Genomic DNA, 23,672 nt, shown 5'->3' with positions numbered 1-23,672 from the left:
AAGGACACCTTTATGACTATGTGACAAGGGAAGTGAATCAGTGTTCCCCTCAAATTTGAATTCTCCCACAAAAAACATTGCACCTATCCTTCTGAAAGTGTGCATGTTATTTAAACTATGGCCACCTCTATGTTGTATGATTATTTTCATAACAATTGCCCACGAAAAGCATAAGGGGATAAACACATCCAATCTTGGAAATTACCAAACAGCCTTTTTATTATTTATTATTGCATTTTTATCCCACCTTTCTTCCTCTTAAGGAACCCAAGGCAGCATCCTCCTCTCCATTTTATCCTCACAACAACAACCCTGTGAGGTAGGTTGGGCTGAGAGTCTGTGACTGGCCCAAACTCACCCAGTGGGATTCCATGGCCGAGTGGGGACTAGAACCTGGATCTCCTGACTCCCAGTCCAACTCTTTAGCCACTACACCACACTGCCCTTGCACAAAGCTCCCTGTACCTATTTATCTGAACCCTGGCAGGCTTTGCTCTCCTCAAAAAGGGGAAATATACCTGCATATTCTATTCAATTCTTATAAGAAATGTTGAATAGTTATCATTTAAAGGCAAATGGCACAAAACCTTTGCGCATATTTGTCTGAGATTTGGCAAGCATAATCACCCCATAACGGATTATTGCAAATATCAAATTTTAAGAAACAGGTACAAAATTACAGTTTTTTCTTGATTTCCAGTGTTAGTCAATGGGAGGCATGAAGATCTGGATTTCTGAATCAAAATTCCAGTTCAGACTTGAGTCAAAGGGGGCAGCCTCCAGATCCGTCTGAGCTGAATCAGCTTGTTTTCTGGGTCTCCAAGTCAGCTTCCAAACCAAATCATGTGGTTGGTGCACACCCCTAATATATATTATACAGTCGTGTGTACATGTTGCTTTATTCTTCTTGTAAACATCCTGGGAATATAATTAGAGAGAGGTATAAAATACCTTAACTGCTGTTCATTCTGATGAGAAAAAGTACTGGACTTGGGATATTTGTGGGATTAAAAGCCTAGCCTACCCTCCACTAAAAGAGACCTCACTGGAGTCATAAACTTATCTCTGCATTGTGCCTTACAGGGTTCAGTTCAATACACTGGTGCTCTTTCTGTACCCATTGCATGAGGATAATTTTTCTAATGATGACACATGGATTATATTCATTATTATTATTATTATTATTATTATTATTATTATTTATTTATTTATATAGCGCCATCAATGTACATGGTGCTGTACAGAGTAAAACAATAAAATAGCAAGACCCTGCCGCATTGGCTTACAAAATCAGCCATAGAATTCAGCAAAAATAATTCAGCATCATTTTTCTAATGATGACATGTGGGTTATATTTAGCCATATAATTCAGAAATTAATAATAACAATAATAATGGTTTTATATCTGGTTCCTACAATATACTTACTTTAGAATCCATAAACTAGTTTGAAGTGCTTGGATTCCAAGCTGTTTAATCCATTGACTTTAATGGACTGATGACTGAAATCCATGTAGTCTGGTAGGATAAATGCAAATCTAGCCACTGTTGGACAGTTCAATAGCTTCTTCCATGCCTGTAGTCCTATAGGAATAATAATAATAATAATAATAATAATAATAATAATAATAATAATAATAATAGCAGCCTTTTCCATCGTCATATGGGCCTTAATGTCATCTAGCTATTTAAAAATATATAATCCATGTATGCCACATGAGTTTATAGGGGTAAAATTGCATAACTTTGTGACATTTAGTAAATGGTCTAATATTTTGAAGACCAGATAGTGCTAAACAATTCACTAATTGTTCACCTTGACATTATTTAAATCATGGAATTCTGGATTGTTGTTGTTTTAGTTTGCTATTAATCCATACAATTAAAAATGAAATCAGCATTATAATAATTTCTCTGTATAATATAAGTAGCTAATATTTGCCTTGAGAGCAACAATACAAAATTTAGTATATTATTGCATGCTATACGTAGAGTAGGCTAATTTTCAAATTTAGTTTAACTTTCATTCACTGATACTAAAGGACATAATAATTTTAAACATTACATATATTTATATTTTTTGCCTGCATCCATAATATATATATATATATATATATATATCCTCATTACAGGATACCTCCCCCCCTCAGAAAAGGATGGCTTTACATATTCAGATATCAAATATACCACAGCAAGCAGGCAAAATACCTTCCACTTAAAGAATACAGTGTGATCGTAAGTAGACAGCCAGTGTTGTGTAGTGTTGGAATGGTACTCAGGAGGCCCAAGTTCTAATCCCCCACTCAGCTATGAAGCTCACTGGGTTGATTCTCAGCCAGAATTTTACACTTTCAGCTTAACCTACCTCAAAGGGTTGTTGTGATGCTAAAATGGTTAGGAGAGGATGATATAAGTTGCCTTGGGTTCCTTGCAAGAGGCCGAAAGGCATAAAGTAAATGTAATAAATAAATAAATAAATAAATAAATATTAAAAGAATTCTATCAGCATTTTATTATGGATCACACTCGCCACTGAAATCTCTCATGCTTAAACATTAATGTGGCCTCTTGATAAAACCTTGATGATTTTATAATTCATTAAAATTAAAACCAACTCTTAACTTGAAATCCTCATATGCTAAAGAAACTACAGGGTCAATTTGGAATGCAAGTTTCTTTTCTCTTTTAGAATTGGCGGAGATACTGCCCCATTTCAATACAACAAAATTAAAACAACAACCACCAAGTTGTCTAATACAGATTAGTAAGGGCGATATTATTATTATTATTATTATTATTATTATTATTATTATCATCATCATCATCATCATCATCATCATCATCTGTATCCTGCCTTTTTTCCTCCAAGGAACCCAAGGCAGCATACATAATCCTCCACCTCTCTATTTTATCCTCATAACAACAACCCTGTGAGGTAGGCTAGGCTGAGAGTCTGTGACTGGCCCAAAGTCACCCAGTGGGTTTCCATGGCCAAGCGGGTCTGGAATCCCGATCTCCCAACTCCCAGTGCAACACTTTAGCCACTACACAAGACTACACCACACTGATATAATGCCATTGGTGATAAATGGTTCAGCACTTGCCCTTATCAGTTCTCTAAATATGGTGTTAATCTTGAGCAGGCAGGAAGTCAATACTCCTGTTATTTCTTGCCTTGTGAACTGCCCTAATACCTATTCAACATCCATTTTGCCACTCAATTTCTAAAAGTGAACTATATACAGAAGTTGAATCAACATGTATGAGAATTTCAGGTACGCTACCTCCTGTCTTGTTTTTAATAGAGGAAATGTCTTCAGTTGTAATGCAGCAGTCTTATAAATTCCATTAATTAATCTTTGTGAATGTAATATACTCTTAGATAAGTCAGAACCTGCATCTCAAAGTAGAGTTCACTGTCACTTTTTCAATGATGTAAGGTATAGTTTAAAGTCATCCTACCATTTTTGCCAATGATATTGAGACTGTAGTATTAAGATATGGAGACAACAGCCATTCCTAAACCTACCACTTTTATTCAGTAGTGTAGAGATGCTTCAACAGGTTTGAGCACCTGCCAGAATGCTATGTATGAATTTCTAGACAAAAAAAAAAAAAAAAAATACTCCCAATTGATGAGAAGAGGATGAGTCAGTAAAAAAAAGGAAATGTTTGGACATACTGAAGACTTGAGTCTAGTATCTTGCTTTCAAACTCTCAAAAAGAAAAGATTTACAGCGCAATCCTATGTCTGCTCAGAAGTAAGTGTCATGGAATTCAGTGGGGCTTATTCCCAGGAAAATGTGTATAGGATTGCAATCTTAAGAGCTGTTCAATACTTTCTTACATTTGATACATTTGAGGTTATTTGCACAAGTATGGCACAATTCTATGCGGTTTCCTACAGAAGTAAGTCCCACTGAGCTCAAAGGGTCCGATTCCAGTCCCAAGTAAGTGAGCCAGGGACTGTTTTGCTGCGTGATCCTTTCTTTCCTCCCCCCCCACCCCGCCCCAATGCATTTTAAACAATTGTGGAAGACATTTCTTACCTTTCAGCTAAACTAGTTCACCTGCTACAATTTCAGATTATTCACACATCTTGGTTCGTGTGTGTGTGTGTGTGTATGTATGTATGAATTTTAAAATGCAGCAATAAAAGTGGTCAGAACACATCGTAAATTTGCTTGCTATTTTATGGCATATCTCAGGAATCGTGTGGAGCCGACAAGGGCAACCGCAGGCTTGGGGTGGGGTTAGGGGCGGAGGCTTTAACTCATTTCAGTTCTGGGCATTTCTAATGCAAGCTAAGCTCATTAGGAAACGCTTTTCCCGGCTAACAGACTGCAATGGAGCAATTTGCTGGGAACTGTTTCAGAGCGATCCACCCTACAGGACCTGGCTTCCACTTCACGACTAGCTCGACAAACAAGCTTTCTCAGGCCCTACCCTGACGCCCAGTTCAGTGGCAGCCCTTTAGACAGAACCAGATAACTAGACGGTGCTATGTTGCAGCGAGGTCAACTAGTGGAGGCTGGTGGCTCCGATGTCCATGGGGCTGTGAACCCGCTCTGGATTTCAGTCAGGACAAGTGAAAATTCTAAAGAGGTTATCCAAAGTGCTGAACCCTATCCCCAAAATGGGTTCAGAACCTTGGATAACTCCTTTAGAGTTCTGTCAGAAACTCAAGAGTGGATCACAGCCCCACAGATCCACCAGCCTCCACTGAGGTCAATAGAGTGAATATTTTGGCTTACAGATAATGCAATTCATCCTCCTTCCGCAAACTGGTGCCCTCCAGATGTGTCAAATTACAACTCCCCAGGTGGAAATTTGTAGTGCAACCAGTGGAGGCAGGTGACTCTGATTTCAGTGGGGCTGTGAATCCATTCTGAGTTTCAGTCTGAACTCAGACTGAAGCTACCGAGGGTGCTGAATCGATTTGTGGCTTGGTTGGTTTTCAGCACCTTGGAGAGCTCCTTTAGAGTTCTGGCTAGTTATGATTAAAACCCAGAACGAAGTCACAGCCCCACTGAAAGCTCCACTGAGTCCAACACATCTGGGGGGATAATGCAAGAAGAAGCCATGATTATGATGAGGATGATGATGATGATGATGATGATTAACTCCATCGAAGTCGAGGAAGGCGTGGCTGAAAGCGGGGTGGTCAGCCCCACGTGGCTGTTGAGGTCTCCGAATCCATCCTTTAGGTGGAGATGGTATCCCTTTTCTATCAGTGGGGCGGGACGGGGGACGGGAAAGCGCCCCCCTGCGTTCAAAGGTCCGAGAGGATGGGGGAGCTCTCCAATTCCTGCTGCCGGGGCTCGAGAAGGAAAAAAGAAGACGGGGAGAGAGGGGGTCGAGGGGTCGATCGCTTCCCAGACAAGCCCAGAAACACGCGAGCGGTGGAGTTCCGCTGGAACCCTTGGGCAAGCGGAGCTGAAGTGAAGCCTGAAAGGGGGAAAGTGCGCGAGCGGGCCCGGAGGAGCTCGGCTCTTTGGGCTGCGCCTCCCCGCTCGACGAGCCTCGGAGAGGGCGGGGCGCGGGACTAAGGCAGAGGTGGGGAGGAGCCGCCCCGACGCGTCGCTTGCTCCTGCCGAAAGGGGTCCGCGCGCACCACGTGCCAATGGACGGGAGCGAAAGGGTGGCTCGGCGGACGTTCCACGGGGCGGGAAGGAGGCGCTTTCCAGCTGCCTCATTGGAGGAAAAAGAGGAGCCGCAGGGGGATCTCCGAATCCCAGGGCAATTAGCAACGCCGCTGATAGGGGCTGGGGGGAGGGGGAGAAAAACCTGGCCAAAGACTAATCGCTTCTAAAGAAGCCCGGGCAGGAGAAATGGATCCCGCTGGCCTGTTTGACGCTTCTCTGCCGATCGACACGAGGATGTGGCAAATATTCCTTTGTGAAAAGTGGGTGGTTAAGTCAAAAATTAGAATAATAATAATAATAATAATAATAATAATAATAATAATAATTCCCCATTTCCACATCGTCCCATCCCTAACGTAACATTATCGTGAGTTTTAACTCCAGAGGAACAAGGTTTTCTATCAAAGTTTCTTGATTCTCTCTAAGCTGCCTGGTTAAAAGGTCATTTCAGACATCTACGCAGTAAGAGCAATTTCATTTGGCAAAAGAACAGAACAAGTAAAACAAAAACAAGAACAGGAGGACTAGCAACTCGTTGCTGTTATGCCAACCATCAAGCCACCCATTTCGCCTTCTTTGCCTTTTGCCGGGGGTTCCCCCACCTCGCTAGTCGTCAACGCGTATTTCTGCAAAGTTTCCAAAGTGGATAATTCCCTTTGCCTGCTTCTGTTTTAATTAAAGCAAATGTATTTATGTTCTGATGTATATATTGCACTTTTAATTACATTTAGATGCTGCATTCCGAATGCCTGCTTCTCTCCCCCTGCCCCCCCCACCTAAATCACATTTTCATTAAAGGTTTTAATAAGAAAACTCACTTGACCGCTATTCATTATCTCATCTCTTCCACGCACACAAGTTCACTTACCCATCCGTTCATTTATTCACTTACTCATTCCAGCAGATCCGCTGCAACTGACTGCGAGCAGGGATGTGAACACTCATAATTATTTGTCAAAGTCTGCAAAGTGTATTATCCCTTTTTCTAGTGGTAATTAGTTACCATAGCATCTAATACGTAAATGTGCCCAGAGCACACCATTAACAGTTAAACGGAGGATTCAATTTAACACATGATTATATCTTTCATAAGTCATTACATTAGGAAAGTCAATGTCACTCATGCTGGGACAATCGCGGGATTAGAACTGGGGCTAAGGAGGGGGGAGAGAGAGAGAGAGAGAGAGAGAGAGAGAGAGAGAGAGAGAGAGTCTTGCCTTGGCAACCAAGGTGGAAAAGAAAGCGTGGGTGGGGGAGTGCGCTTGGACGGACTAAACGGTCCTAGTTTGGAGGGGTGGCTTGAACTGAAACAAAAGCTCTTCAAGGGGAATATTCATTTCTGATTAAGTGATTCATCAAACAAGAAAGGGGAGGGGGAAGGAGCCACACACAGAGAGACACACACGGGGGAAAGGGAGCGATCAGATGCGCCAGGCAATTCTCCAGCCCTGTTCGGCGAACGATGCAGCTCTAAGCTTGCGCTCCCTGTCAATTCCCAGCGACGCTGCTGATTATACAGTGTAATAGGAGCGAAGTGTTAAAAAGCGCCCCAGTCTCTGTAACGGCCTCGGATTTCACACACAGGGAATAAAACACCCATAATTACCGGAGGGGATGGCGTGGCGTGGCGTGGGGGAGAAATGGGGAAGAGAAGAAACATCGCCTCAAGCCTGGCCTTAGAGAAAGATCCCAAAACAGTCCTTTCATGAGAAGCGCCCTTCTTAAAGAAATCATTTTGCTCTCTAGGATTAACCAGAATAAGTGGAAGTTGAAGATCGGGAAAGGAAAAGACTCCTCTTCTCCCCCATCCCCGCCCCCAAATCCCACTCCGAACTGAAACTTCCTGGAATTCGGCGGCGGCAAACCGAGTTTGGTCGATGGCATTTGCAAGGGAAAAGCGCTTCCTTATCTCAGCTGACAACTGCGTTCTTTGAAATGTCAAAATGCGAGAGCTAAAGGGATGCCAAATAAGTTCGTGGAGCACTTCGTTGGGAGAAAACACACACAAGAGAGAGAGGGGTGGGGGAGAGAGAGGAGAGAGAGAGAGAGAGAGAGAAAGGGATTGGATGCTCATTTATCCAAGCGAGGCGCTGGTCCAGTCCCACCAGAAGCATCCCGAACTTTTGCTCTCCTGCTGTTGCAGAACGTGGACCAAAGTGAGAACAGGGACCCCTAGGATATTCAAGTCTGGTAAGAAGTCCTTCCCTGCCTCTGTCAAAGGTTGCGATCCACAGCAGACACACGCACACCCAGCAACTCTCAAAGGCTACTTCCACTGAGTTTCTCCCTGTTAGAAGAGGAAGAAGAGCAGTCATCCAGACTTCCGGTTACTACCAAGTAGTGCAAACAGGATCCAGTCCTGTCAAGGTGAAGTTCGCATTAACTAATAAGGGAATCTATCCCTATTTTGAGAATAGAGACCCCTTGCCGCCCGCTAGACCGATTTCCTTGGGAGCAAATCCCAATAGTTTCAGTCAAACTCGTTTTTGGGGTCAATGAAGAGTGTTGAAGACTTCAGTCATGTGTTAACCATGTGGCTGGACGCATTTGGAAGCCTTTGAATTCCATGATCCCGGAGAGCCCTTCCGCCTGGCAAAGTCGCGCGTTTATTAAACGGCGTTCTGGCCCTCCTCCCACCCCAAATTTCCCCCATATTCTCCATCTCTTCCTGCTCCTGGCAAGAGTTGAGCAGCAACCTCACCTAGGGAGAAGGCGGCTGCGTCTCGGAGGGCACCCTCTTTACTCCAAGGGGAAATCCGAGGCGGTGCTCCTATCAAGTAGCCAAGGGAGGCCCGCGCTGTGAATATGCATACATCTAAAAAAAGAAGTGTCTGTATGTATGCGTGGATGGGGGTGGGGGTAGGGGGTGGAAGGAGAAAATAGCCAGGCTTCTGGCTGTGCTTAATTCCTAATCAGGATGATGGACAGCAGAGACAGAACAATGCAAACTAATGGCTGTGTTGCTGATCACTTTACCCCTTGATTAAAGACACCCAATTATGGCGCAGAACAGTGTCGTAATTATGTTCCTTAATCACATCCAGGAGGTCTAATTGCCTTAACGATGTGTTTCATTAAATGAATTTAGGTATTATAGTCGACAGTTTTCATACACAGTTGTTTTCAAATTAACATAATATTAGACACCGTCATGGAAATTGTTTTAATAATCATAATTAGACGCACCCAGGCTTTGTGTAGTAAATACTGAGAGACAGTTTCTCCTGGCGCCTAGGGGTGAGCTGCCCACCCTGTCTGGACTGCCTTCGCTGCACCGCACGGTTATGATTCTTGAAAAGTTACAGGTTCTGATTAATCTCTCTCTCTCTCTCTCTCTCTCTCTCTCTCTCTCTCTCTCTCTCTCTCTCTCTCTCTCTCTCTCTCTCAATGCGAAGTGGAGCAGAAAATATTAAACCACGGGTTGTTGTTCCCCCCACACACGCGTTTCCCAGCCTTTCTCGCCATTTCAAACGATTCGCCGGGAGAAACCGAAAAGAGCTACACTACAAACACCGACCAGATGGTAGTGGAAACCGGAGTAGGCGAAGGGAGCAGGCGGCAGAGCCCGCGACCATCCCACATCTACAATCCGCAGGCCCACACAAAAGGGGGTGCGAATACGTGTGGCACGTCCACACGGCCAGAATTCCCGAATAAGTTGACTCTAGCAACTCTCTGGAAAGGGGGAGGGTGTTGTTTTTTATCAGCTTCCTGACCACTACAGGTAGAGTCAAGCCAAGCTTCCGCGGCCTGTGGCACTTTTAAGTCCTGCCAAGTGTCCCTAAATACCTACACATGATTCCGGATCTTTCCCTGTATGAACTCGGGCATTCCTGGAATCATGCAAGAAGAGGTAGATTTTTTTTCCAGGCCAGAATCTTCATCCCATATGAGGACAACCTTCAATCATCCTCCTAGCGAGAAACTGACATCGCCTTTGTCTACCCCTGAATGTATCCTGACATGCAGCCTGGCCTCCCCTTTCCAACCACCGACGAAAAATAGGTGAACAACAGCAAGGTCAACTCAACGCCTTACTTCTTTAAACAAGCGCCCCCACATCACCACCCCCTCCCCACTGCCGGGTATTCTGGTCTCTCTGAAATAGGAAGAAGAGGGGTGAAAAGGGGTGATTTTTGTTTTTGTTTTTTGGCATTTCTTTCCCGCCTCTTACAAAGAACAGCGTGATAAAGATTTGTTCAAAATATTTTAATAAAGATTCTTTCCGACATAGATACACATACAAACCATCGTACATCGCTGTCATCATCTGATTGACCTATTTAATATATATCACTCTTTACACATCCATGACCTGCCAACAGATCCATCATGGCACTCATTTTGCCATCCAAAGCTGACAGATTGAATTTGGATTATCAGCAAGTAGTGGAAAACACCAAGACTCGCAGAGAGGGTGGGGGAGAGATGAAGATTTTCGGGATCTACATTTGATTGGCAGCATGAGCCACGATCCAGCTCTGCCAAAGTACTTAAGAGTTAAGACAATGCAAGTCCCACTGACAGTACTGTCCAGAAAGCAAATAAATGTAAATGCTGACATTTAAGGCCCAGACCCTAAACACACTTCTCATTAGAAATAATAAAACGGGATTTTCTTTGGAGCCAGTATGTTTAGAAGGAAGGCTAGTCAGGCTGCAATCCTATACCCACTTACTCCCTGGGAGTAATCCCCATTGAACTCAATGGGACTTACTTCCAAGTAAATATAAGGGTTGTGCTTTTAATCACTAGTTGCTCGATCCACAGCCCTGTTTGTCTGAAACTAATTAAATCCTATTTGAACCTACAATGCTAAGAACACTTAGTCGGAATCAAATTCTACTGGAATCACTGGGATTTACTTCCAAGTAAATGTCGTTCGGATTAGGGCGGAGACTGAGGTAGAACTGACTTTGATTTAACTGGGTTGTTGTATGCCAGTTGTTAATCAGTTTAAAACCCCAGTACTTCGTCTTAAATAGATTATGGACTGGTTGAGAAAGAAATCCATACAAACTTATTTTGAAATCTACCTTTGAGGGAAACAAGTTCTCCTTTACTCCTTCGCCTTCTGTCACTATTCAGGGAAAATGCATGTGAAACAGCTAAGATGACCATCTTCAGCTAAAATAACTTTCATAATCAATAGTGAAAATAATAACAAAAATAATAATTAAACAAACCAGCCTTCTTCTTTCTCTTTGAGAAACCAAACACTACCATCTGGGGAAAAACTTGTTTTACAAATTCTTGACAGGAATTATTGCCTGGTGTCTTATCCTAGCAAATAACTAGAAACAGAGATCCCTTCCTACTGCAAAGAGTTTGTAGTCACCAACAGTCCAGTTCATTGAGCAATTAAAAATGCACCTCTCCTCTTGTTTTTTTGGACTGAAGCAATTTATTAAAGCTCAATTTATAAATACAGGGATGATGTAACTTAAAATCCAGATGACCTTTCATAAGCCTCAGCAGCTCGGATACATCAAGATTTCTGGTTCACATGTCCTTGGCAAATCAACGTTTTATACACTTGGCACAAAGTTTAAGTTAATGGGAAGTTTAAGAAGCATTGTTTTAAAAAACCACATAAGACCCATGACCTCAACACAGGATGAATATTATTGGCATGAAAGGGCCACTGAAATAAATATCATTCTTCTTGTACACAGCATTGCAAAGTGAAAAGAATCAAGGTGCACATCTTTAAAAAAATATTAAAATAAACCTGCAATACCTCAGCCACACAAACATGAGTTAGTCACCTCTTTTTAAGCTCACTCTCTGCCAAAACTCTGCGCATTTTCACAGACTCAAAAGTTCAGAGGAAAAAAATGCAAGTATTTTCAGAGCAATTTTTGCACATGTCTAATCTCAAGAAGTATGCATTTCAAGTTTGCTTGTTTCCTGGCTCAGAAGCAATAAAATAAAATAACATTATCATTAAAAAAAACTTTTAAGTGCCCTTCTTGATTTGTCTGAGTTTACAATCCAACTTGCTTCCACCACATCTATCCCTTGCCCAAGCCCAACCAACGCCCCCTCCCAGTTCTTGGTTGCCTAAATAGCAAACGTTCCCAATGTTTGGAAGTTTTAGAGAAACCATGTGGAGGACTGAGGATTTTTCTCCCGACTTACGATTTCTCTCTGTCCACACTCACCCAAAAACATACACCCCCAAACATTGCGATTGCGATTGTGTGTGTGTGTGTGTGTGTTTAAACTTCGCTGAGGTCTTAGTTGCACTTAAGTCCCCCTTTTGCCCCCTGATCATCCCCTTAAAGGCGGCTGCAGCAGAAGTCCTGCCAAGGGAAGGAAGGAAGGATGGAGGGATCGGGCTGGAGTTAGGTCTCTTTTAAGGCTTCTCCGTGCACTGTTTGCAGAGACTGGACGAGACGCTGTTGAAAATGGCACATTTCTCCGGGCATGAGGTGGCGGGCGGCAGCCCGGCGCTGAAAGGGTAGCCCGCCGCTGCCTGCTCGTAGGCCCCGAGCGCCGGGTGCAAGGCTGCCGCCGCCGCTGCCGCCGCCGCCGCCGAGCTGGGCAACGAGGCGGCCGAGATTGCCTGGCCCTGGTTGAGATAGGCGACGAGGCGGCGCATCTCGTCGAGGGCCTGCGCCTGCATGAGGATGTAGTTCTTGGCCAGGAGCAGCGTGGCGATCTTGGAGAGCTTGCGCACCGAGGGGCTGTGCGCGTACGGGATGACGGCCCGCAGCTCGTCCAGCGCGTCGTTCAGGTCGTGCATGCGCCGCCGCTCGCGGGCGTTGATGTTGAGGCGCAGCGCCTTCTGCTCCTTGGACTTCTTGCCCCCGCCGCCGCCGCCGCCGTGGTGGCTGTTGGAGCAGGCGCCGCCCTCGGGCGCCTTCAGGAGGGCGCCCCCCGCGCCCACCACGACCCCGGAGCCGCCGCCGCCGCCGCCGGGGCCCCGCAGCAGCAGCTCGCAGCGTCCGTCGCTGTCGTCGTCCGGGCTCTGCTCGCCGCCGCTGCTCTCGGCCACCGAGCTGCGGCTCGTGGTGCTCTGCCCGTACTTGACGCACACCGAGCCGCCCAGCGGGTCTCCCGCCACCAGCACGCCGGCCGCGCCTTCCCTCAGCAGCACCTCGGAGTCGGCCGGCTCGTAGCAGCTGAGGGGAGACGGCGCTTGCCGCGCCTCGCCCCGCTGCGGCTGGTGGGCGGCCAGGTCGAGCCCCGGGGGCGAGCGGAAGGCAGACTCCATCCTCTTGGCCGAGGCGCTGAGACTCTTGTGGAACAAGTCCTCATCTGAAGGCAGGCTCAGAGCCCTCTGCATGGTCCCAGCCGGCGGGCTCCCCTCCTCCAACTCCTCCTGCCGCCCCCTCCGCCTCCGCCCCCCCTTCCCTCGCCCCCCTCCGCCGCTCAGCTGGCTCCTCCAAAGCGCCGGGCCGGGGGGCTGCTGACTCCCTGACTGGGGCCGAGGTGGTCTCCCTCCGAGAGCCGCTCCTCGCTCCGCTTCTGTCTCCTTCTCCTCCTCCTCCTCCTCCTCCTCCACCTCCTCCTCCTTCTTCCCGCCGTTTGAGTCTTCCTGAGGCGAGGCTGCTCGGCCGGCCTCTTTGGCGCGCGTTCTTTCTCCCCCTCAGTGCGCGTCTCGCTCTCGCTCTCTTCGTCTCGCTCGCTCTCCGCGCCTCTCTCCTATCCCCCGGTGAAGGGCTCAGGCATTGTGAGCTGCCAGCCAGCCTCTCGCACCGTTTATCTTGCTTGGATTCACCTTCAGGAGATTTCCGGGACCCATCAAGGGAGGGGAGGGAAACAAGGCGGAAAAAGAGAGAGAGGAGCACGAGCGCTCGCCGCTCACTCGCCGTTGCTGCTGCTGCTGCTGCTGCTGCTGCTGCCACCGCCGCCCGTCGCCGTCGCCGCCGCCGCCACCACAGACGGGGGAGTCTTTTACCTCATTATCTCGCCGAGAAGGTTATTATGAAGAAGCCTCGCCTGTTGGGACAGAGCTTTCTACCCAATCAGGTTAACGTTTTAATTAATAGGATTAAAACGGTAACAAACGAGCCCAGGCGCTAGGCTTGGCCCGGAGTCTGAAGAGTTTTCATTTCACGCACACGCGCACACACACACACACACGCACACACACACGCACGCACAGCCCGGTCTGGAGGAGAAGAAGACAGGCGGCAGCTCGCGCTTTATAAAAGGCGCCTGCTCCATTATTCTCCCTGCCATCTGTAGGCACAGCTTAACGCATATGTTTGCAAGGCGTTGTGTCCTATTAGGAGCCCAACAACTGCCTTTAAAGCTTGACATGTGTGGCGACTTTCACTCCTCAATGAGCACACTTAAAAGCCCTACTTAGGTCGGAGAATGCTCTTTGCCTCCTTCAGCAAATTGCCCATGGGGGGGGGAGGGAGGGAGGGGGCGGGCCTGTTGCGCACTTTCTCTCCGAGGACGGCTGCCAGCGGACTTCTGTTAACTTTGCACCAACGCCAGAATGGCGCCCCTCCGCGCCAGCCCTGTTGACGTCCAACTCCGCGGCTCTTTGCGAAAGAAGGATGGGGGAAGGAAGGGGAGGAACTGCTGGCTTCTTTATTGGCCATCGAACTTGGGCTCACCCCCATTTGTCGCCATTGCGATTCACTTTTGGGTACAGGTTGGGATTGGGGTGGGGTTGGCAAGGTGTTTTTTACTTCCACCTTTTCCTCCTTCACTCAACCCATTTTTCCACACTTCATCAGCCTCATTTTCTCCCGCGTAATGGAAAACTGTGAAATCAAGAGGGGGGCTTCAGTTACCTGATTTGGGTGGGTGGATGTTGATAGGGGGACTCCCCTCGCAGCCAGTATTCAACAAGCAAGAACTTGGATGTAAGCTAATTTTAGTCTAAGATCCTCACTTGGAAGGAGGTCCCACCGTTGAAACCTCTGGACTGAATTCCCAGTAAACTTGCTTTAAGATTGTTCAATCGTTACATCAAACCAAAGAACTAAGGCTTTATAGTTTGTGGGTGGCCATCTTGATGTTTTCTTCTTCTAAAGGGTGGGACTTCAGGACAAATACCCTGCATGGAACTTCAGCCGCATGGCCTGTTTGTGAAACTGTACGTTTACCTGATCTCAGACCCGCGTTTTATTCCTATTGTTACTCTCAGCCCATTCTCCGACTCTCCACACTTTTCTAGCAGCCAGTGTGTAACAATGAAATCTAGGAGCCAGCGCTCTTCTTTAAGGAGTGCCCATCTGATCCCCTGGTCTTTGGCAGGGGCGGACACAAGCAGACAATTCTAATTTTTATTATATGGTTTCCAAAAGCCCAGGGCATGTAATGGCAGGGGGTGGTGGGATATATATATATATATATATATATATATATATATATATGACATCGCCGAATAATATTCCGCAACACTTCCATTAAATCATTCTTATGTGATAGAATAACTGAAGGCTATGAAATTTTGGGTTTCTCTGGTTTCATTAAAAACCTTTTAATTGTGTCTTTCACAGTTGGCCCCAGGTGTTGGACTCTTTTCATTACATTTTGCTCTAATGTGATGAAATTCTAATTCTCTCCTTACCATATGGTTAAATTTCCCCACTGAGAATTAGTTGAAGAAGGAGAAATAATCTATTAATCTCTGTAATAGATTCACAAATGAGGTTTGCCACAGAACCTTGTTTTTGAATGGCAATATCGGAACAGTTGGGTGTCTTGTTTCAGCAAAGAAAAGGAGCAGGCGACAACAGACTCCCTTTGAATTTTTCACCTGGAAAAGAATGAAAAGAAGCCAAGCTGCCCTCAACGGCCCCCCCCTCGCCGCCGCCCCCATCCCCACCATCCCATCCCCCTTCCTGCCATTGACTGGAGATTTCCATCCAGTGAGGACACGAGTATGATAGAGTCCCCCTCGTGTCTCTTCGTTGAAGGAAGACGCGCATCACGCCTCTTCAACAGACCCTCTAAAGTGCCATTTGACTCCATGCTCTTCAGGACCCCAGCTGAATCTCAAACTTCCCACCTTTCGAATGGACCAACTTCTTACAAACGACGTGGTGGTCTCTGTCGCTGCCTATTCTTTCCCGGATAGCAACTTCCTTCTTGCTGGGACCATAAAGTGAAAAACCCTTTAAAAATCCGCAGCAGGATAATTTCCCCCCTATTTAATATCGACTTGTAAAACTTCCAAGATCAGGAGTTTCTGTCCTTTATTACCTGCTGGAGATGGAGAAGCTTTTCACTGTTCATAGCGTTGGTGCTTGGAAGACTGAAGGCTGCGTCGTCATTGATCTAGGGATGCTTCATTAACTCCCTCCCTCCCCCTCTCCATCTCCCCGGAAACTTTTCGGGTGGTGGTTCACCTTGCACAGTTGGCAGTTTGGGGGAAACGAGAGGCTGAATTTGTCGGATGAAATGCGTTCAGGGCATTTCATCATCCTAATCAGCGCCTTGATCGTATGCAGAAAGAGGGACTGGTTAGCAGAGTGATTGATGCCGTGTCACCCTTTGGACAGGTGGACCACTCCGCAATGAACAGGTGGAGGCTGTGGAAGGTCACATCATAAACAATAAGATTCAAGGCGCCGCGTCTTTCACTTTCCCCTAGCGGCGAGGTCCTTCTTTCCTCCTCATAAAGAGGGTCAATGACTTCCTGATTAAACACAGCACTACATCCCCCCCACCAGAGCGTGTTCCCCTCTCCCCGTCCATTACCTGCCTCCCCATCCAAGCCATCGCCTCTCCCGTTTCCCCAGCGTTGGCACCTCCCGCCTTGCTTCCAGCTTTCCCTGTGCCGAGACGTATCTTGAGGACCACATACAGTACTCAGTCGTGGTTTATGTACTTATGTATTTATTTTGCGCAGCAGATCTCTCTCTCTCCCCCTCCCTTTCCCTCCCTCCCTCTCCCGCAAACTCTTCACCTGAATTCCCCAGAGAAAAGGGGAGCCGGTTTAATAGTCGCCACTAACCTTAGTTTGGAAGCCGGCAGAGGAAGAATTTATAGAAGGCTTTAAATGCGGGGCTGATAAAAAATACCCGAGGAATGGTCTTTGTGGTTTATGCACTCGTAAACTTTTGCTGATTGCTTCTGGGAAGTTGTCAGGCATTTAACACTGCATTTATCTTACGGGGCAATGAAAACACATCTGCCCCGTGTCTCGTTACCTGGTTTAATTGTAGCGCAGCCCCCTGTCACTGACCACGCTGGGGCTCCCAGCAGCCTCCCATTAGGGCGCTTGCGAGCCGCCGCCACCAGGGTCTGTAGGGCGGCGGAGGGAAGGCGGCGCAAGGCGCTAACAAATCAAGCAACTTGGCCATTATGCCGAAGTAACGTAAACTGCCGGTGAACTTTCCTAGACTGCGGGGCGGTGCTTCAATTTGCAACTGTGGCGAGCAGGCCGGGCTGGGAGAATTATGCCCCATTACAAAAGCCAAGGAAATGCCATTCAGGGTGTGCAAAGCATCTCCACGCCAGCCCAGACAGGCCGAGGTCTGCGCTGACTTTACGCAGGGCCGGAGGAAGGCAACTGCGGTCTGTGTGCGTGTGCGTACAGACTCCTCTTAGCAGCAACATCACTTCAGTATTAAAAGGCCCCACCCAGTACGGCATTTCCGCTAAAAGGGCATCTTATTAGTCAAGGATAGGATTGCAGGCACTTTCCATAGACCGTAGGATCCAACTGGGGACTGACTCACCAAATGCCGCCCGCCACAGACTAAGCAGATCTCCCTGGCACATTTCAGCACATTTACTTGGGTATATGTTCCAGCAACTCAGGGCAAATTCACACATGCATCCATTCCGTATGTGACTGTGAAATCAAATCATGCTTTGCACTTACGAAAAGTGCCATTAGATAGTACCTCCTCGAATCAAGGAACTCAAACTCCAACATCGGCCCAAGTCACCTCAGGTTTTCAAGAGAGGCCGTTCACACGTTCACCACGCGAGTCAACAGCGTGATGATTAGATACTGAACCATGCATGTGTGAATCGGGATAGATCTTGATAGATAAACTCAGGGGTTGTGGTTTGAAAACTTCACACTAAAAGAGAGTAACCCATACATTAGTTCAGAAGCTTAGGGTGCTATTCTATGCATGTTTAGACTGGGGGAAAAAGGTCCTACAAAGCCTAGTATTGCCCAGCCAGCCATGCTATGTAGTATATGCTGGGAGTTGTAGGACATTTTTTTAAATGTCTAAACATACATAGGATTGCACCCTTCACTTTGTGCTTTGAAATAAGTGGAACTGCTTAAGATACTACTCAGATTGAAGTGGCATTCCAGCGATATCTCCTAAAACTTCAGAGGGACTTATTATTTCCAGCTGACTCAGGATAGAATTGCAGCCCAAGCTCATAACCCAAGTAGCATTTTGGAGTTTGCGTGTGCAGTCCCCAAACTCAAATCCTACCCCTACTTTGAAGCATAACCTTATCTCCCCCCCCCAAAAAAAAGGGGGGGGAGGAAATCCCTAGGTAGCTCAGAAAGGTGCGCTACTTTTTGCTATAACCTTCCACCCCATGGTGTATGTGCAACCATAGGCAGAAGTTTACTGATAGTGAGGCATATTTTACAAAGACGAAAGGCTGCTTCACAGCAACCCGAATACCTACCTCTAAAGCTCTGCCAAGCTTGGGCAATATTAATAGTTTATTTGTCATCTCGAGAATAGTTGATATTAAGGTTAGGAGTAGATCCCACTTTTTAGGGTTATTATTTTTTCCTCTACGGCTTTCATCTCATCGGGACTTTTCAGAAGGCGACACCTGCTCAGGCGGATTCTTTCTCGGAAGCGCTAAATGAAACATGGCGTTCCAGGTTTAATCACATTTACCTGGATGACGCGCCCTGGGTGTGTCAACAAAATTAGTGAGGCTGCGATCCTAAACATACACGCAAGGAAGCAAATGCCTACGCTTGCACGTCTTATTTCCGAGTAAACATACTTTAGAGTCGGGCTGCCTCCCAGGGTGCTTAATACCCTGTCCTAAAAACCACTGGAACTTACCAGCATCCAAATTCTCTGGAGCTGGGTTGAAGTCAAACGCCGAGATTACATTTCTGCTTTCAATCAGACACCCCAAAGGGTTTTCTTCTCCCTCCTTGTTTAGATTTACTAGTCAATTTCGGGTTCGCATCACTGTGTCACAAATTCTGGGCCCGACCCACCTACTACTGCAATCCGACGCACATTTACTTGGAAGTAAGTCTCACTGCACTTTGTCGGACGGGCTTCTGTTTAGGATCGGGCCCTACCTCCCACTGAAACCAGCGAACCAAGGTCATCGACCCGTGGCTAGATTAAGTCCTATGGCTTTCAGTAGGACTCAGCCACAGTTAACTGGATTGGGGCATCTTCATTCCGGCTGTTTTGTCTGTTTAGTCGAGATCTTTCCTGACCAAATCCCACCAACTTTCCCTGGATTCAGTGGAGCACGTATCGGTGGCCAAATACTACCGGTATTATTGTTGGTAGGTCGGTCTGTGAGTAAGTTCCCAAATGGTTCCTTGTGTACTTCCTCCGCAGCCGTGTGTGTGTGTGTGTGTGTGTGTGTGTGTGTGAATATTTCCGGGAAAGCGAGGCGCAAGCATTTCTCACTCTGCGGCCATTGGGCATCTCTCGACCCCGCAGAAGAATGAGAAGGCAAGAGCGACGAAGAGGACCGAAAGCGCCTGGATCAGAAAACTCCAAACAAATGGCCTCCGAACTTCTCCCCCCGCTCGCCTGTTTGCTTCGTTGTGTTCGCCTCGTTGAAATCCTTGTCAATGACTTCTCTGCAATTGGCAAACAAAACGTCTTAGACAGCGAGAGACGCAGAAAGAGTTCTGGAGTTGCCATTTGTTTGCAAGATGCACCCGCGGCCTTTGCTCCCCAAGGATTTCAAATGATGAAAAGTTGTAAAGAGCAAGCGGGTGTGCAACGCGCAGAGAGAGAGAGAGAGAGAGAGAGAGAGAGAGAGAGAGAGAGAGAGAGAGAGAGAGAGAGAGGTGCTGCTGCTGGTGGTGGAGTAGGGTTAACAGTGGTGAAAAATACGGGTGGGAGAGTGGAGTTGCACCCTTTCTTCCGAAACGGCTTCCCTTTCCATCCGCCCCTAACCAAACAGGGTTAAATCAACACGACCCCAGGAGCTGATCCCGTAATTAAAGCAATCCTATTAGCTGTGCATTTAACAGTTTCATAAGCACGTCCTTTGAGGGGAAAAGGGGTTGCCGACAGAGCGAACAACATTTCCTGCTCAGGATGGATTCAAAACAACAACAACAACAATCCATCTTTTAGAAGCCAGAAAACATTTATTTAGAGTATTCTTGAGCAGCCCGATCCTCCGAGCACTCAAACCTGATTAGGTGGATTTAAGTTAATTTCTCAGCTCAGTCCTAAATGCAGATTTAATTCCTACTTCAGCTTTTTAAAAATTTTCGTGCAAAACTCAGTTTGATAAAGATGTTGGTTAGGTAGGTCCCGCTGATTCCATTATAAGCGTGGCGCCCCCAGAACAAGTGATCAAGGGGGACACGATAGAAACCATGAGTGAAAGAACGGATGGGTTTATTGAAGAGTACTAAAGTTGGGGTGCCGCGCGGGAGGGAAGGCAGGATTTCTAACAGCAGACCAAGGTCATTTGGCTTCTGCAGCAACTTTTGCGGCTTTTTGGAAGGGCTCAACAACAAGAGAGTCATGTCCACACTTTGGATTAAAGGCTGCAGATCATTCATATACATTCACAACAGGGGATGCAAAAGAATCCTCTGAAGTTAATTCAAATAAAACCATGATTAATTTTGGCAAGGGCTGCGTAAGTGAGATGATCACAAAATTCGTATCCTCTCCCCTTCTTCTCTTTCTCCAAACGTACAAAGGAAGGTGAGTAGTGCATACTTTGGAAGATTATTATAGGAACACATTGATCCGGTTCTCTGCAAATTGTTACCTAAAACTAGCTGGGAAATAGGAGGAACACACACACACACACACACACACACACACACACACCTGAAACGGTCCTAGATGTAGCAGACATGCAAACAAAATGCCATTGTATTGTGTTTTAATAATATTTAGAGATAACGTATTTGTCATTAGAGACTATTTTCCTCCCCCTCCCCACTTGATTGCATTTTTACACCCTGTAGAAATGTTATTAATGTTATGTAGTGGCACTCCCTCCCTCCACCCTAATTTCTTTGTCAATTAAAAAACAAACCTGGATGAGAAATCACAGACTCTTCTTTATATGAACCAGTCAGCGATTTAAAATCCACAGCTCCATCTCCTGGCAGAACAGGAGAATAGCGCCATTGGTTGGTAAATTTCAAATAAAACTGAGCTTTGTCTAACATTTTAATATCTCGCCTAACATTTTGTCTTAAGGGCAAGAATGCAGCATATCTGAAGTCTACTTGCCTTGTATGTCTTGATTGTCTCTGTTTTAGAACAGGACCCTTCTCCTAAAGGGCAGGAGGGATGCTGCACTGGGGAACGTCTGGATGGGTTGCTGCTGAGACCGTGACAGTGACCAGAGATATTTTTCACCAAGTTAGGCTGGTGTGCTTGGAATCACCTTCATGCAAAGGATTGACCTCAGTCATCCCTCCTCTGGAAGCATCTCAAATAGATTACTGCAAAGAGCTCTACCCTTGAAGACAGTTCAGGAATGCTAACTATTGTAGAATGCTGCAGCTCATCTTATGATGAGAAAAAGTTCCTGGGAGCATATTACTGCTTCCCTGGAGAAGTTGCACTAGCTTCCTATTAGCTTCTGGGCCCGGTTCAAAGTGCTGGTTATGATTATCTTTAAAGATGGGGGTATGCAATGTGTTTTGGCCTACAGCTGCCATCATCCTTCACCATTGGGCTGGTGGGATTTATAGGGCACATGTTGCCTCCTCCTGGACAAGATGTGTCCTTCCATCATCAGGATGGCCACATGTTGCCAACCCTTGATCTACTTGATCTGGACCCTAAATGCCTGATGGTGCACCTGTTCCTGTATGTACCTGCCCAGTCCCTCAGATCTGAGTGGGAAGCAGGGCTTTGCATCTAATACTTTATAGAATCAAGAACTGTCGGGGCTTGGAGCCACCTCTTTTCTCTGATGGTACCCACATTGTGGGATGAAGATGTCAAGTGGAGCATGCCTGGTTCCATCATTTCTTGCCTTGTACACAAAGTTAAGACTTTTCTCTTCTAGAAAGCATGACTTGCTGGGTTTCAGGAGCTGGAGCTGGTGCCTTTCTGTTTGGACTTCAGGTGAAATCTTTTGAGCTGTGTTTTATGTTGATTGAGCTTGATTATTTAAAAAAAATATGTCTAGAGGAATGTTTTTTGTTGCAATTATTTTATTGCTTGCAATATGTGCTATACACCACTTCAGGTGCTTTGTATTTGGCAGAGAATCCTATAAATCTACATCAATGTCTATATTTATATCTTCTAAATCTATATCTGTATCTGTGCATGAATAAATAAGTAAAAGAGTTGCAATAATGGCCCACCACGGTCTCGCTCTAAAATCTTATTGATGCAGTCATTCATGAGGTGGAGGTTTTTAGTGCACTGATATTACTGAAAGTGTTATACATCTTTTTATTATATGGATTGTAGGAAAATTTGGATGGAATTCTTTTAAAGGTTTTAGAACAGTAGCAAACAAACTTCTAATTTATCCAATGACACATCTTTAGTAATAGCAAAAATGCTCCTCAAGCTGATTCTTGCAGAACTAGGAAAGTCAAAGTTTATTTTATCCATTAAAGGCTACAATTCTAACTGAGCAAATTAATTCTAAATAAGACTCCTCAGGAGTAAAATCTGTTTAACTCAGTGGGATTTTTGAATAAGAAGGCTTAGAACCAGACATCATCATTTATCTAAAAGAACAATCCTATGCATGTTTTGACAGAGAAAAGTCCTACAATTCCCAGCTTTCCACAACCAGCATGGAATGGCTAGGAGATACTGGGAGCTGTCAGCCTTTTTCCCCTCTCTATCTAAACACACATAGGATTGTGCCCTAAACCACCATATGGTGTCTTGTGTCATAATACAATCATATAAACATATAAATTTAAACACTAAATTGTTTAAATTTTGACCACATACATGCTAAACTTAGAGGAAAATACACATTATGCTCAGCACTGGGCTGAAGCAAAAACGATAGTCCTATGTTGAGCTCTCTTCCAGTCTGTAGCTATGTCATGGCATAATCATGTTTGGTATTTCGCAACCTCCAACAGTGGAGCAGGGCTGAGGAATCACACAATACGATGTCATTTCAAAGGAAAACTGAGCATAATGTGTAATTTTGCCTTTATATAGGCACCTCTTCATTTTGAAAAGCAGTCTTCCTAGATGCTTATCCTCATCTGAGGCCACAGCTAGACCTAAGGTTTATCCTGGGATCATCCAGGGTTCACCCCTACCTGAGCACTGGATCCCCTGTGTGTAACCTAGATGAACAGGTTTGACCCCTGGACAATCAGGGATAAATCTTAGGTCTAGCTATGGCCCCAGTCTTCCTCAGAATTCTGTGGAACAGTAATAACAGCAAGCTCTAATCACGCATGCAGGCAGGCTGCTTAACTCCCATTAACTTCAATAGCATTTAAGCAGCTTATCTGTGTCTTAGACGTTAGCAGTTATGGCACAGGGCTACTTCACACATGATGGACCATGTCAAGCCATTCAGATACTATATTATAAGCCTGTTCTTAAACCCATCACATCCAGAGCTGTGTTTAAATGCAATTGAAGCCAATGAGGAAAGTTCACAACAACAACAACAACAACAACAACAACACTGGAAAAGTTAAGCATGACTAACCTTCTCAGGATTAGGGCTTCTTTAAATGGTCACCATTGCTGTAATTGTCATATGGAGGCATTGTAGAGGCAAAACATTGTAGTGTACTCCAATATATCCCATTTCTTTCCCCTGCCCCAGTGGTTTTCCATTTTATTTTTTATTTTTTTTATCAATAGCCAGTTAGCATTCATAACAGCATGAGAAGAGTCATGCTGGATCACACCAAAGGATTAACATGTCCACCTGTTTGCAC

General features: G+C 45.7%; 1 protein-coding gene across 1 annotated transcript; it reads right to left on the bottom strand.

Moving 5' to 3' along the window:
• Positions 1-11,886: 11,886 nt before the first annotated feature.
• BHLHE22 (basic helix-loop-helix family member e22) lies at positions 11,887-12,943 on the bottom strand. Its single transcript, XM_063129852.1, has one exon. The coding sequence runs from the start codon at positions 12,933-12,935 to the stop codon at positions 12,003-12,005; it is 933 nt and encodes a 310-aa protein (XP_062985922.1). The 5' UTR covers positions 12,936-12,943; the 3' UTR covers positions 11,887-12,002.
• Between the last annotated feature and the right edge of the window lie 10,729 nt (positions 12,944-23,672).

This window comes from Elgaria multicarinata, chromosome 7 (assembly GCF_023053635.1).
Source record: "Elgaria multicarinata webbii isolate HBS135686 ecotype San Diego chromosome 7, rElgMul1.1.pri, whole genome shotgun sequence".
Taxonomy (NCBI): Eukaryota; Metazoa; Chordata; class Lepidosauria; order Squamata; family Anguidae; genus Elgaria; species Elgaria multicarinata.
Note: the sequence above shows the minus strand (reverse complement) of the source record. Positions and strands in the feature narration are given on the sequence as shown.

Coding starts and splice junctions, on each gene's coding strand:
- BHLHE22 (XM_063129852.1), bottom strand. CDS start 12,935: ATGCAGAGGGCTCTGAGCCTGCCTTCAGATGAGGACTTGTTCCACAAG.